General features: G+C 43.5%; 2 protein-coding genes across 3 annotated transcripts in view; one reads left to right on the top strand and one right to left on the bottom strand.

The window, feature by feature from the left end:
* LOC1277181 (mucin-17) overlaps window positions 1–14,037 on the bottom strand; it is an 87,856-nt gene that overhangs the window by 20,308 nt on the left and 53,511 nt on the right. The gene's annotated exons all lie outside the window — the stretch shown is intronic.
* Window positions 3,111–12,076, top strand: LOC1277180 (pro-resilin). Its single transcript, XM_316624.4, has 3 exons — window positions 3,111–3,130; window positions 11,352–11,505; window positions 11,570–12,076. Exons 1-3 carry the CDS (start codon window positions 3,111–3,113, stop codon window positions 11,975–11,977), a joined length of 582 nt encoding a protein of 193 aa, XP_316624.4. The 3' UTR covers window positions 11,978–12,076.

Raw genomic sequence — 14,037 nt, 5'->3', positions numbered from 1 at the left:
TGTAATAGCTCCAGACTGAATGTATTTACAAATGAAAGCAGAGTTTGTGAGAAATTAGCACTTCAATTGATATCACAATTGCGTCACCTGATATCACAAATATGGGTGTCGTAGCTGATGGGAAAAAGTGTATCTAATCGATCAAACACGACTGTCATAATTGTTGATTATTTTTTCCGAAAAAAAAAGAAACCACTTACACAGTTCGATATTTATGTAATTGATGTGGAGTGATTGCAAAACTTCAAAACCTATTTTTTACCCTTCTGTCACAATGTAGGGCAACCATGCAATTCTTCGTAACATCAGAGCAATATCGTGAAGCGAATGTTTTTTTTTGTTGCTGCCCGAGATCACACACAATCGATCGAATTTTCACTTTCGTTTAATCAAGCGCAGAATTTGGCACAACAACAACAACAGCACACAAAAAAGGGCGCACATACAACACATCCCGTAAGCCATTGTTTGGGGCGCACACACATGCAGCTTGGCTATGCTAAGCTGCGTTCCCTTTTTTGGGGCAGCGATTGATTGGCAGGGGCAGCGTGTGTGTGTGTGTGTTGCGCAAGTTTTTGCGCGCACCATCCCTCGGCGCTCATTAGAGGATAATGACTTTGGGGCAGTTTTTCCATCCGTTTTGCCCTTTTTGCTAGCTCCTTTTTTCCCTTCTCTATTATGTGTTTACATTGATTTCTTCTTTCTTTTATGTGTTGGTTTGGTGCTTTGCTTTCTTCTCTTCTCTTCTCTTCTCTTCGATAAATACTTTCCGAATTATTAGTTTATTTCACCATTTCACACAACAACTTATTCCAGCTCACACCTGGTCGCGGGTGGAAAAACAAGCAACACGGCAGAGCAGAGCCCCCCGGGAGGTGGAAAATGAATACACAAAACAAAACATTTTCGAGCGATTATTTTGTTTCTGAGGGGGAGTTTTTGTTTATGATGCTGGCCAAAAACCAGAAAGAGAACGCCCTGTGACGTCACGGATGCATCCACGTGGGGCAAGATTTATATGGGTAAGATCAATTAAAATAAATAAAACCCGTTTAAATGAAATGAAAACCAAACGAAAGAAAATGCACTATTCAAAAGAAAGAAATGTATTAGAGTACAATGTGCGAACAGAAAAAAAAAAACGTAATGAAAAATTAAACATCCTCCTCCTTTTGTGCGGTAAAGAACACGTCAGCCGGAACGATGACGGGTGTAATTTTATCGGGGTGCAAAAACGCATTTTCTTTCTTTCGGGATGGGGTGTTGGTTATACTTTTGTTTTTTGCATTTTTGGGCCATAAAAACTTGCTATAAAATGAAATGGAATGGCATCAGAGAGAAGAAAGAAAGGAACGAGAAAGGAATGCTTGAATTACTTTTGCTTTGTGTGAGCGTATTTTTGTTATTATGAGCCGTCTGTTGTTAGTGTTTTGGCTTTCCATCTACATTAGATGATGTTGCTTTTAGTGAAAAAGGTTGGAATTTTCACTATTTCGTCTGTGTTATGGTTTTGCGATCAGCGTTAAACGTTTCCGGGAATGTGTAACATATTTTGGCAGTGGCTGTTGTTGAGTTTTTTTGTGGGAAATTAGCCCAAAAAAATCCGCCCTCCGCCTAAAGCTAATTATTATTATGCGCGGAATAAACTCGTTAAGTCACATCGGACATAAATCTAACCGCTAAATCCACTTAGCAAGCCACTTTCCTTCGATTTACACCTTTTGCCGCGACGATTAGTGTATCAATCCGTGCGACTTTATTCACCATTGCAACGTGTCGCCAATTGTTCGATGTGAATTATTCACAAATCTATGGATAAAATTAACACCTGTGCTTGTGTGGAATGGAGCAACCTGCCGCGAACTTAACTCTCATAACGAGCAACGGACGGGACGAGACGTTTGTCTCGTCTTGTTTCGGCTTGTTTGCGGCTCTAATTAAATCCTCCCTCCCCTCCCCCTCTGAGCGTTTTTCTGCGTAACAATTCGCAGCGGTTGCGGTGCGACAGGGGTGGCCGGCGGCTGGTTACATTTCTGCTTTTCGTTATTTATTTGGCTGAACCGATGCTGTCCGCTGCCACAGAGAAGTTGTGTAATGGACGAAAGTGGAAAAATTATATTTTACTTCCATGCGGCTGTTGCGGGAGGGATAGCTTTTTTTTAGTGTATTGTTTTATTTTCCACGCACGTGGGGTGATGGGTGGGGAAGTTTTCCACCAGTAAAGAAGCAGCACCCTTAGCAGCTGCTGTATGTGTGTAAAGTTGTAGCTGTTGTGGTTTTACAGTTTTACAGAGGCAAAACAACACAAAACCGGGTTAGCGGACCAGCACCGTACCGGGTGCTTAGGCTCAAGTTACCGAAAAGAAGTGCAGCAAAATATTGATCCTTTTAACTGAGGGGGGAAGTAGTGCCGCTTACAAGCATTGAGTAACATGGTCCAGTGACCTATAAATACCGGGGAAGTCGAGTGTGGTAACTGTTCATGTAAATATTGTGTTTTTGACAGTTACAAAAATAAACTAAATTAGTTAATTACAAAAATAAACTAATAAACTAACTAAATTGCGGAATAATCTTGTTAGCTGATATTGACCGCTTTCAAAAAGAAGCAGTCTGAAGCTCATTTGGTGGATTGCTGTAGGAATATCAGTTAAAGCTGAATTTTAATGGCATTTAAAATGGGATTGTTTTGTACAAGTCTGCCTGAGCAAGCTATTAAATAATTGTGTTTTCGTACCATAAAGCCCTTATTGTTTATCAGATTCGAAAACGAGGATCAAAGATCCTATTCGTTTGATGTAGTCAAAAAAACTGTCAAAATCTCCTAGTATCCGGAATATACAGCAAGGTCAGACTGGAGTTTTCCAAAATATCAGTTTTCCTTTTTGTAGCTAGACTTTTGTGGCTAGTTTGAACTAGTCTGGGGTGTTATTGAGAGACTTGTTTGGTAGTAACATTTCTGGAGTTTGTGGCACCGGGGTGCTAACGTTGGTCATCATCATGTGGATTGCCTGGATTGGCTGGTTGCCCTCAAAGGTTATGTTTCTCATCCTTAATGGAATGAACGGAATGAATGTACAATGCTGTTGGATGAAACAGAACAGCTTAACATGGAAGAGATCCTTACAAAGTATGTTTGTATTCTCAAAATAGGTACCCAGAGCAAGACGTATCAACTCTTCTACCAGAGGCAATATTGCAAAATGATGCATCCTACGATTCACAAGAGCCCTGGAATTTAAACGGGATAACGATCTCTGTTACGCTTTCTGGACCTCACAAAACGCACTCTTCCGCCGAATGATGTGATGGCACATACGATCTCGACCTCGTTCAATTAGACTACTCGACATGGACTAGATTGGTATGTCATGTCTGATACGCCCGAGCACACCCTAAGTCTGATTACTTGGGCTGAGGAAAGTAAATGTTCCCCATCTAAGTATCTGCACTTGTTTTTTTTGTAGTTCTTCTCTTATTTGAGAATTCTGAACAAGATCAAAACATTTCATATCATAAACGCCATTACTTTTATCCCCTTTATATTTTACCATAAACTAGCTGTTATCCAAAAACAATGAACAACGTTTTGCTGCTTCGTTGAGCTTCTCATATTGAATGGATTCTTAGCACAGAAATGCCTGATGAACGTGTCTTTTCGTCTGCTTCACGGAGGGCATCGTGCACCCGCTTTTCGTTCCTTCCGAGCCGTAGTAAAGAACCGGAGACACTTTCAGAAGCGTTTGAGCTTTAATTAACTTAACACAAGCTGCTTTTCGTAAACGAGGCAGGTGGAAAGTGAACACACAACCTGGGCTGCAGCAACAGCAAACATCCCCATTCTCGCTAACCTTCTTCCGCAAGTGGCCTATTTGAGATAATTGTTTAGCAAAGTACTTGCCGTACGTACAGCGCGCCACAAACAGCCACATAAAAAATGAAGAAAAGTATGCAAAAAAAAATCAGCAAAAACAAAACCACCCTTTCATACCGGGCTGTCCGGGTTTCGTTCGGCCCGGGCGCACGGAACAGGATGTCACAACGCAAACACACGGCAAAAACGCGGCGAAACCAACGCGCGCGCTCGCGCGCCACTACAGAGGCGTAGCTGTGCCGCTGCAACGCCACCGTAATTACCGCCTTCGTTTCTGATGGGTAGCGCAAAATTAAGCAAAGGCAATGGCTCTCAAGACAGGGAATGGGGTGGCAAATACGCTGCTGCTGCTGCTGCTGCAGCAGCACGGCTCGTCTCGCTCCCGGGAACGTAGCGAAACCGGAAGGTGTGCAACCGGCACATACGGCACGTTTCGTAGGTGTCGCGACGTCGTCGTTGTCGCTGTTGATGCTGTTCTGGAGAGCGAGGCGGTGTATGCGCGCACACAAGTAGCACGGTGGAGTCATAATTTACTACCGCTCGAATGGCACGGCCGTGTAGGCCGCAAGGTGCAGGCCGAAATGACAGGCGGAGCGCAGAGTTTGCAAATGCAAACCACCCTGGGGGCCCCCAGGAGAACGCGGATGAGTTCAAAAGGCCACACCGTTTGTTGAGCGTTGTTTGGGGAATGGGTGTGCAGATTTTGGTTTTCTTTTGGGACCTCACATCGCAAAGATGCTTCATGGAGTCAAGTGTTTTTTTTCGGGGAGTCAATCGGACAGAGTTTAAAGAAGGAGCTCCAAGAGCCCTCCATTTCAATGTGAAGTTCGCATGACGCATCATCCACACACACACGAGCGGTTTGGTCAGGGCTGGAACAGGTTTTGGTTAATGTATTCGCTCTCCCCTTTTCCGGCACTTCGGCTGGAGTTGTTGGAGGTATGATTTTATGGTGAAAATTCTTCTCCACCTTCTTTGGTACTCCTCTTCGCTGCGTTGCGAAGGGAGAGGAGCCAAGTTTGCGATGCTCGTTGCGCATCGAGATGGCAACAGATGCCATCCACCTGGGGCGGGGAAGCGCCCACGACACTTCGATCGATACGCTGGTCAAACCCCGAAGCCCCAGCGCCATCAATTCCAGGGCCACAGCATCGATACGAAGATGCAGACACGATAGGGAGCAGTGTGGTTCTTAATAAAGGAAGAACCTTTTCGCGCACAAAATGCACTGCCGTACAAATTAATCCATACACGCTTGTAGCGTTTGTCATGTAGCGCTGTGTCACGGGCACACCGTCTTGCGTGTGTTGGAAGTGGAATTTCCGGTTTGCAAATTCTGCAATGCCCAAAACGGTCCCTTTTGCTGCGCCCGAGAAGGGTCAACGACATCCGGCGGGGTGTGAAGACGTCACTTGGTGGAGTGTTGCATATGCGTAGGCTTGCGCTGCTATGGACACTCTTTTGCGCACACACCATCCTTCCTGGGAGCTGATGATGATCGTTTGCTATTTATAGAGCTCCTAGTAGCTTGGCGCAATCGGCAGTGTCAGGTCGATCACACAACGAATCAATTCGGCTTTTTAGCGTTTTCCCACCGTAGTTTTGAGGTGGAGACCACACAAAATAACAACAACAACACAAACGGCACGAAAGGTCACTAACGTGAGCTGTGAACTAATCGCGATTAATGGTCGGGCTTAGGACAGGAAGGCAGTCATAAAACCACCCAGAAAGGTGTTTGAAAGCTGGAAAAGCTTCCGAACAAAAAACAACTACCAACATGATGTGCACGATCGATGGTGAGAAACTCGATCGTTCGGCCCTTTGCCGCGGAGTTCGAAAGACCATTCGATGGCGGGAAAATGCTGCCGGTTACGTTAGGCAGCAGAAAAAAACCAGAGCATCGTGCAGCGAAAGTGAGATCATCCCGCGACTCCCGCAAGCGAAGGGCTGTTTTAATGAGTGTTCACACCTTTCCACCCAGACCGGCGGCCTTTTTTTCACAGTGTCTCTGTAGCTGGATGGATCAGCTTTAAGGTAGGTTGGGTTTTGGGGGATTGCTTTCGCTTCTCGTACAGTTAATTCGTCGGGTAACACCCTTCCCGGTGATCGATTTCGATCGTTCGTCTGTCACCGGAGGGCTTGTTTGGTAGGGGAAGCTGTTTTCTTTCTACGCCTGAGGAGTGTTTCGATCTTTAATGTTTTGATTGATTCAATTTTTGTTATTGCTGGTACCTGTCGTTTGGAACAGTTGTTTGATCGAACCGCCGATTAGAGTGTGTGATTTGGTTTTTTTCTGGTTATTAATTGATATTCATTTCGCTAAACGTTCAGCACCTTTTTGGAGGTGGGCTGATTTATTGGAGTTACTATTGCTGGAGGGTTGCTAGGATTTTAAATGAATGAAGTTTTAAATGAAGTTTGAAGAGTTGTACATAGAAAATAGATTAAATAGACGTAAAGAAATAAGCTTACTTAGGTTTTGCTTCTCTACTTAGGTTGTTTGTAGGGATTTTGAGAAATAAATATTCCGTGAATTTCCTTTGAAATTCTCCTGAAATGATTTTTCTTTTTTACATTTTTCAATAAAAGGTTGTGTTTTATAAAAACAAGTTCCTTCCTAGGTAACCTTCAGTGATGTCGGGATAATATATTATGGAAGTTGATAGAAAATTTTTGAAATTTTGGAAATCTAGTTCTTTGTTATTATAAAGTTATTATTGTTCTAAACAAAAAGTTTTTAAATAATACATAGGAACAGGGTTAACTCTTGGGATGGATTAAATAATTAAACAAATAAATTACGAATACCTTAATTGTTCTGTTCAACCCGAAAAGTGAGTTATGGAGAAGTCAGTAAAAACGAACAAATGAATTAATATTTAAACGAAAAATCTATGAACAATATAAATATGTGATTTACAGGTGCATAAAAAGTATAAAAAAGGATTTTGATTGAAAAAATAGATCTTGAATGGGTTAAAGGTAATCTTTTATGATAAATACCCAATTGGAGCTTACTATGAATATTAAGCAGCTATTGCATTAGTTGATTGATTTTACAAATCCTGTGAAACATACGCAACCCGACCTTCCAAGTGATGCTAACGACATACTAAGGCCACACCAACACCGACCGCAAAGCTTAATTGATCCAGACATTAATTGGCCTCGGGTCGCACCGCTTAAGGGAGGGACTAGGCGGTGGTTCTTCTTACCGTCGAAGGTGAATTTCACATCCCCAGCATAGCATGAGCAAACTGCACCTTGCCGCTCCAGCATCTCGGGGCTGGCCCATCGGAACCGAGCCGATACGTCGTGGCGAAACCTAATTAAAACGCCACCAATCAGAACCCTGGTGGAGCGCGGTTGATTGCTCGCGCTGGGTTGATTCGAATTCGGCACGAATGTAGGCCACCAAGGTTGTTGCACATTGCTGCACACACACACACACACACATTGGCTGATAGTGTGTGCTTTTTGTTAAATTAAAATCGGTCAAACGTGTGTACAAGGCTTGAGCTGGGGCGAGCTGTACGCGCCCGTCGAGCGCGCATAGCGAAGTACATTTCATTATCTCATTATCCAATGATTTAATTTTCCATCCTACGAATGAGTTGCGGGTAGGTGAAAGAGAAGCGGGAAGAACAGAGTAGAGTGGGATTCCTATGGAAAGCCATTTCGCAGCATTGTGTTATCTGGCCGTTTCGGTGTTATTTGTTATGCGGTAACCTTTAAGGTCGTCATGCACATGAAAGCGAAATGGCTTTAACTGGAGGTTGAAATAAGCAGTGCTTGTTTGTGGTTCGGTGGCTACTTTGAAAGGGAATTATTAACATTTTTACAATACCTGAAAGCAAGATAAAAGAGCAGATAAGCACAATTTATGTAAGCTTTCATTTGAATCACATCGGCAAAGCAGCTCAAAACCAATACGGAACACAGCAAAATAGCATTTAATTCCATTGTAAATTTACATGGTTAAGCCCACTAATCGCACACACACACACAGAGACTAATGGGTCCTTTCTCGGGAATATTCCTTCGCTTCGATGCCCTAATGCACTCCATCATCGCAAAGGGCGCACTGTTTTACATTCACTTCCCCATTTACCCACCCGCCTTTTCTGGCATTGGAAATTATCGCGCTTTATCAAATGTTTACGATCAATTCAACTCAACATTATTAGCCCACCCATTATCATTATTTGCCCGGTACACTGCTGGGGGTGCTTGTGTTGGGTCGACGACGTCTTCGCCGGTGGTCGTCCCCATCTCCCGTGCTAATGTACTCCGTTGGCTTTGAAGTTTTCCAACGATAGCTAAATAGTCACGTTGTTATCAAAGAAAAGGCTTATCGGGCCCACTTTATCACCCACTTCCGATCGCGCTCGGTCTTGGAGTAGCCCAAAAAGGATGACGATCGCGATGCTAATCGAGATCCCCAAAAAGGCTGTCGATTGATCGAGAGTCGATTGAGTGGAGTTGACGGCCGATAGCTTAGGAACTTATGTGGAGCATATCACGTAAGAAAGGCACGCGTGAGATGATTGCTGGTTACTCACTTCCTCCGTGTTGCGGCTTTTCCACCGCGCCAACCGAACAAAACAGAAAACCTACCATTAAACACTTTCGGAACAATGCGAAGAGTATTTAAACGCACGTGTGGTTGTGGCTGACTCGTAAGGGCGGTGTGCGGGTGTGCTCATAATTCGTTTATGGAAGCTGTGTTTGGTATTTTTGAGGGAAGTTTGCCGGCATTTTTCTGTGTCTTTGTGTGTGTGTGTGTGTGTGTGTGTGTGTGAGTGTTTGTTTTTTCTTCCACTTCGTTCGCATTCACTTGTACGCTACAATTATATAATTTCGCTCGATTATGAACGAAAGTGTTTTGGGGTGGAAGATAATGTCCGCCACACTGTAAGATGCCTTTATGGCCGACCGGGCTGGGGGTGGGTGGGAGCTTTTTAAAAGCAGTGGGTGGTTGGTGGTTTTGGTAGTTGGCTTCCTTCTCCCGTACGCTTTATTTGTATTGTCTTTTTTCCCCGAATTGTTTGTCGGAAAAAAGAACGTTCCGGGCCGAAATGAGGACCCCAAAACAAAAGCCCAATGGCAATGGGGTGTTTTTGTTGATGGCAAATTCCCTTTCCAGCCTTGTAAAATCCCATTTTACACTCACTTTCGGTGCAGTTTCTTTTCCCACTGTTGTTCGGCATGGGGTGGTGTTGGTATGGGAAAACAGTGGTGGATTGGAAGGATTGCGGTGATTAATTGGGTCTCGCCAAATGTCAGGCGGATGGATAATCGTAGCGAGCTGGTTTGTACGTACGAGTTTTGCAGTGTTTTTGCATTGTTTTGTTTGTCAGACTTCTGCTGCAGACTCCGTTTGCAGTTCGGCTTTACAAAGTGGAAGCAATTCATCTTTTAAAACACCGCTTTACGTAGAGTATTTTCGCTTTTTTTTAACTTTTTGTGACTACCGCGAATGAAGGTGTTTATCGATTTTTGCAATTTTCTTTGTTGTTTTTTTTCTCCAAGACCTTTATTGCCCTTTGAAAAAAATCATCACACTTATGCGCTGTTTCGTGAGAATGATAGCAGAGCAAGTGAGCTGCCTTTGTTACCTTTGCCATTTGCAAGATCGCATTCCATGTTTGTATGAATTTGCGGAATGTGCCACGGTCGAAGAGAAGAAAAATCGAAAATAAAAGGATTGGAAAACCGTTCCGACTGGGAAGATGATCTTGCAATTAGCTGCATTTAAATGGCACGATGCCGCCCAATCGCCGGGATGATGGAAGACGATTCCAAATCCGGGCGAAAAACAAGGCTAGCAAAAAAAAGGAAAGAAAAAATACGTCTAATGAGAGGTAATTTTCCAATATCGATTTTGTTCGCTTTTCCCAACGAGACCCGGGTTGAGACTGATTGAGCGCTCGTGAGGAGCATCGAATTATTTAGCATTGTTGTGCTTTGCGTTTTGAAGTGTTTTTTCTTCTTCTTCTTCTTTGCGCAATCATCACAGATAGCATTAATCGTTTGCGCACGGTGTGGAAAGCATCGTTAGCGCTAGCGCTTAAGGATGGTTTTGATAAATTAACCCCACAAAGAGGGAAAGTATTTGGGTGGGGTGTGAGTTTTTATGTTGCAAAATAAAAAACTTTGGCTTTGGAGATAATGTGGGCACAATAGGAAATGGAATGGCGGGAAATGGAAAATGTAAGTTTAAGCAGGCATTAAGTTAGGCAATAGTGTGATCACATGCTGTTACTGAGAGCAATTCGAGTCTTGTTAGTTACATTAGAAGAATATGTTCACTTTGTACGTTGATTTCAAATAGATAACGATACTTGGGAAAGACTAAAGCAAAGAGTTTAGGTTTAAAAATGCATAGTTATTACTGCTTTTCCAGTTCTATTAATAGGTTCATATTGGTTATCAAAACATCATGAAGGAGTATCTTGCAGCACTTCACAATAGCTCTTAAAAACTTTTTCATGGAAAGATATGCAAAGATTTGCAGAACGAAATTGACACGTATCCTATTGTGTTTGTACAATACTCAACATACTATACACAATCATACAAAATTCTGTAGTATGCGTCTACTTAGGTTCCGAGTTTGCGTGTGTAACGAATAGACCACCTTAGACCACCATGAATAGATCATCGGCATGGAAATAATTCGAATTACTTACATGAAAACTCGTAACAAAGAGTGATGAAGATGCTCAACAATAACACTCAAGTATGAACTCTTATATTAAGAATTTTATCTAATAACTTTCATTCAAACATTGAGCTTTAAATCTATATATTTTACACAAACTTATATGCTTCTTGAATTACGTGTGCACTTCTTCCTGTCTTGATAACAACTGACTTCGTTTTCTCCATCGATGGTTCTTTGTGAAACTTCTAACGCTCATCCTCTTTAGGTTACAGAATCAACACATATTGCTGGCGATGGTGGCATTTGTTAATACCGAAAATAGAACACGATATAGTTGTCTTTCATCTACCGGAGCTGACATTGAACGCTTGCAAATTAGAGCTGCAAAACTTCCTCGTTATGCTGTTATCACTGCGAAACAATTTTAAAGCACAGCCTTTGGCAATGCTTCTGAAGGCTACAGTTGTAGACATTTTGTTCGTGATACAGTTTTTTTTTAAAACCAACTTAGATTTTTGATCAAATTAACAAATAAAGGGTGAAAATCGATTACCACAAAGCCTTGTGATGCTAACTCACTCACGCAAAGCTCACGGAATGGTTGCGTGCTTTAACTTACGGTTCCAGCCATGCCGAGTTTGGTTGGGCACGCGCTCAAATTTTGACCGTCGCATGATCCTAACCACAAACCGTTCTGTCACAAAGCTGTGCCACAAATTAGTGAAACCGTGTAATGGTTCTTCAAAAAAACCTTGCCACTGCTGTTTTGCTTCACCGGGCTTTGGAAAACTTTCGCATTTCGTAAAGAACTCAGCTGTCAATCGTCCTCGGTGGGCAAGCTAAGGGCCATATAAATACGGTCCGAAACCGCCCAGTAACCATCATTCAGCGGCTTAACGTTCTTACAACTAGTAGCAAACGGCAAACCAACCAAACTTTACATCCAGCAAAAATGTTCAAGGTATGTAGCAGTATAGTAAAGACCGGCAAAAGCATTAGTTGATAATCTTGATTCGTATTTCCAGATCATTGCACTGACCGTCGCCTGTCTGGCTGTGGCCGCATCGGCCCAGTACTGGGGTGAAGCTGGATTCGGATATGGTGCGGAGCAGCATCATGGCCATCATGACTACTATTCGCATCCGAGCTACAAGTTCGAGTATGGCGTAAAGGACCCGCACACCGGCGATCACAAGAGCCAGTGGGAACATCGGGACGGCGATGTCGTCAAGGGAGCGTACACGCTGCACGAAGCTGACGGTACGGAGCGTGTGGTTGAGTACACGTCCGACAAGCACCACGGGTTTCAGGCTCACGTGAAGCGCGTGGGGCATGCCTATCACCCGCAGGTGTACGGACATCACGGTGGGTACAATGGAGGATATGGACATGGTTCGGGCTACAGCTACAGCAAGCTGGACCAGCACTTCTGAACTGTTGGAGTTCGAACGGACGGTACCACAGTATCAAAGTGATAAGTGATCAGGGTATAAGTTTGCTAAATAAATGTTTTGTTGAAATTGCACAAGAAACTTGCTGTTTAATTTAAAATTTGAATCAATAAATGACTTTACTAAGCATGAAGTAATAGATCTGCACAGAGAACATTATAATAGTAACTAATTTTTCCATTACATTATCCATCTTAAGGTTACTTAAATAGAAAAATAAAATGTTGATGCTACTCTTTTATGTTAAACTTGTGTCAGATATCACATCTACAGTCTAATCTGCATATATTCATGTTTGACCAAATCTAGAACGTAGCATTTCGGAATATCAAACAGTTAGATTAAGTATTATGCAGAGTACCTAAAGATGCGTCATTCCTTCCGATCAAGATGCCAAAACTCTAGTTGACCAGTTTAGTAATCCATAAAAAATGACTAAGCCATTCCCAGGGATTAATACATCAAGTATATAGCTTTATGAGCTACTGTCTCAGCTAAGTAATTTGTTTTCAATTGCAAATAAAAAAACGGCTTTAATGGAACCTGTCACCGCAAAAGGAGCAGCCGCATCCGGTGTTACTCAATTGCCTGCGCCAGCGGTTGAAACAACAAACAAAACAACCCCGGACAGCTAAAATGGACAAATTCTCATTACGAAAGCAAGTCATAAATCTAGCAAGGCTGCAGATACCATGCGCGAGATTGCCAATTTGCGTACGCTTGAGCGGATCTGTTCTCAAAACGGGGCCTATCGGGCGGGTTCGATCTACACGGCCCAGCTTCCGGTGTTCCAAAAACTTCGGGTCTGCAATAAATGGCAATCTCTCTTCGTGGGGCATCCACGCCGTCCATCCAGATCCAGCGGGGTGTTTTGATGCCGACCTGCGAGATCATAAATAAAAGTTCACTCTCCGACTAGGCGGGCGAAAGCGGTTACCAGTGCCAGAGGGCAGAGACCAACCACAACAACAACAACAACAAAAATACAGGGAGTAAAAACATACACACCAAACATGTCGCTCTGGACCAACAACACACACACTCACAGTTGTATGCGTGAGGGCACATAATTCGTTTATAATTTGTTTTTTATTCAAATTTAAACGCGACCACAAGATATGTGTGGGGTGTTCGTCAATGCATGTTTTTCGTGCTCTTGCTCTGTCGTGTCCTCCACTGGTAAGCTGGCACCTTCCCAATGGTCGCCAGATGTGTGTGTTTGCTCGTCGTGTCGTAGTACATTTTTGATTTGGCAGCTCACTTCCGCTGTGCAAGGGTTTTCTCGCTCGCTCTCTCTCTCTCTGCCTTTAACGGCACACGCATAACACGGCTGACCCGATGGCCAGTGGTACTTCAACTGGCTGAAGTTACTACTACTTTCTGCTCCAGGTTCGTTTGCATCAGCTAGGGGCAGGAAAATAGATTAGCGAGCCCGTCTGTGTTCGATCAGATGGCGGGCACTGATTTACGCACTCACAGCTGGGCGCGATCTCCAAAAACCCAAAACAGCGCGCCGCACACCAATGATGAAGGTGTGACAAATGTTGGGAACTTTCTTTCAGCCCTCCCAAAAAACCAGGGGGAGCGGCGAAACATAACACGCTCTCTTTGTACCTCTCCACAACCGATCGAATCGCGCTCCATGTTCATCGTTGTTCGCCGTTGTTGCACAACGAGCAAATGATGATGCGGAATAATGTCCCCTGGCCTGGACGCGGCTTGCTTGTATTGAAGCGGTTCGCCGAAAAGGAGGGAAAAACAGACAGAATATAGTTACAGCTTTTTGTGATTGAATTGTACTTAGCGGCCTTGCCCCGTGGTTCCCCGCAACCTCGGTACGGTGCGGTTAGAAAGTGATGTTTTGTTGTTGCCGCTGTCGCGTTTTCTTCGGCTGCGTTGTTGAAATAAAATCGTTTAGCTGGGTGGGCTCCGGCGCACGATAATCGGGCGTTGACGAGCGGGCTTTCCCGATGAAATCAGATCATTTTACGTAAAAAAATACTGTCAGATCTCAATTGATTGCTTCTTTTTACGGACATTTG

Source organism: Anopheles gambiae, chromosome 2 (assembly GCF_943734735.2).
Source record: "Anopheles gambiae chromosome 2, idAnoGambNW_F1_1, whole genome shotgun sequence".
NCBI classification, from domain to species: domain Eukaryota; kingdom Metazoa; phylum Arthropoda; class Insecta; order Diptera; family Culicidae; genus Anopheles; species Anopheles gambiae.
The sequence above is the reverse complement of the archived record's forward strand: the minus strand, read 5'-3'. Positions and strand labels throughout refer to the sequence as shown.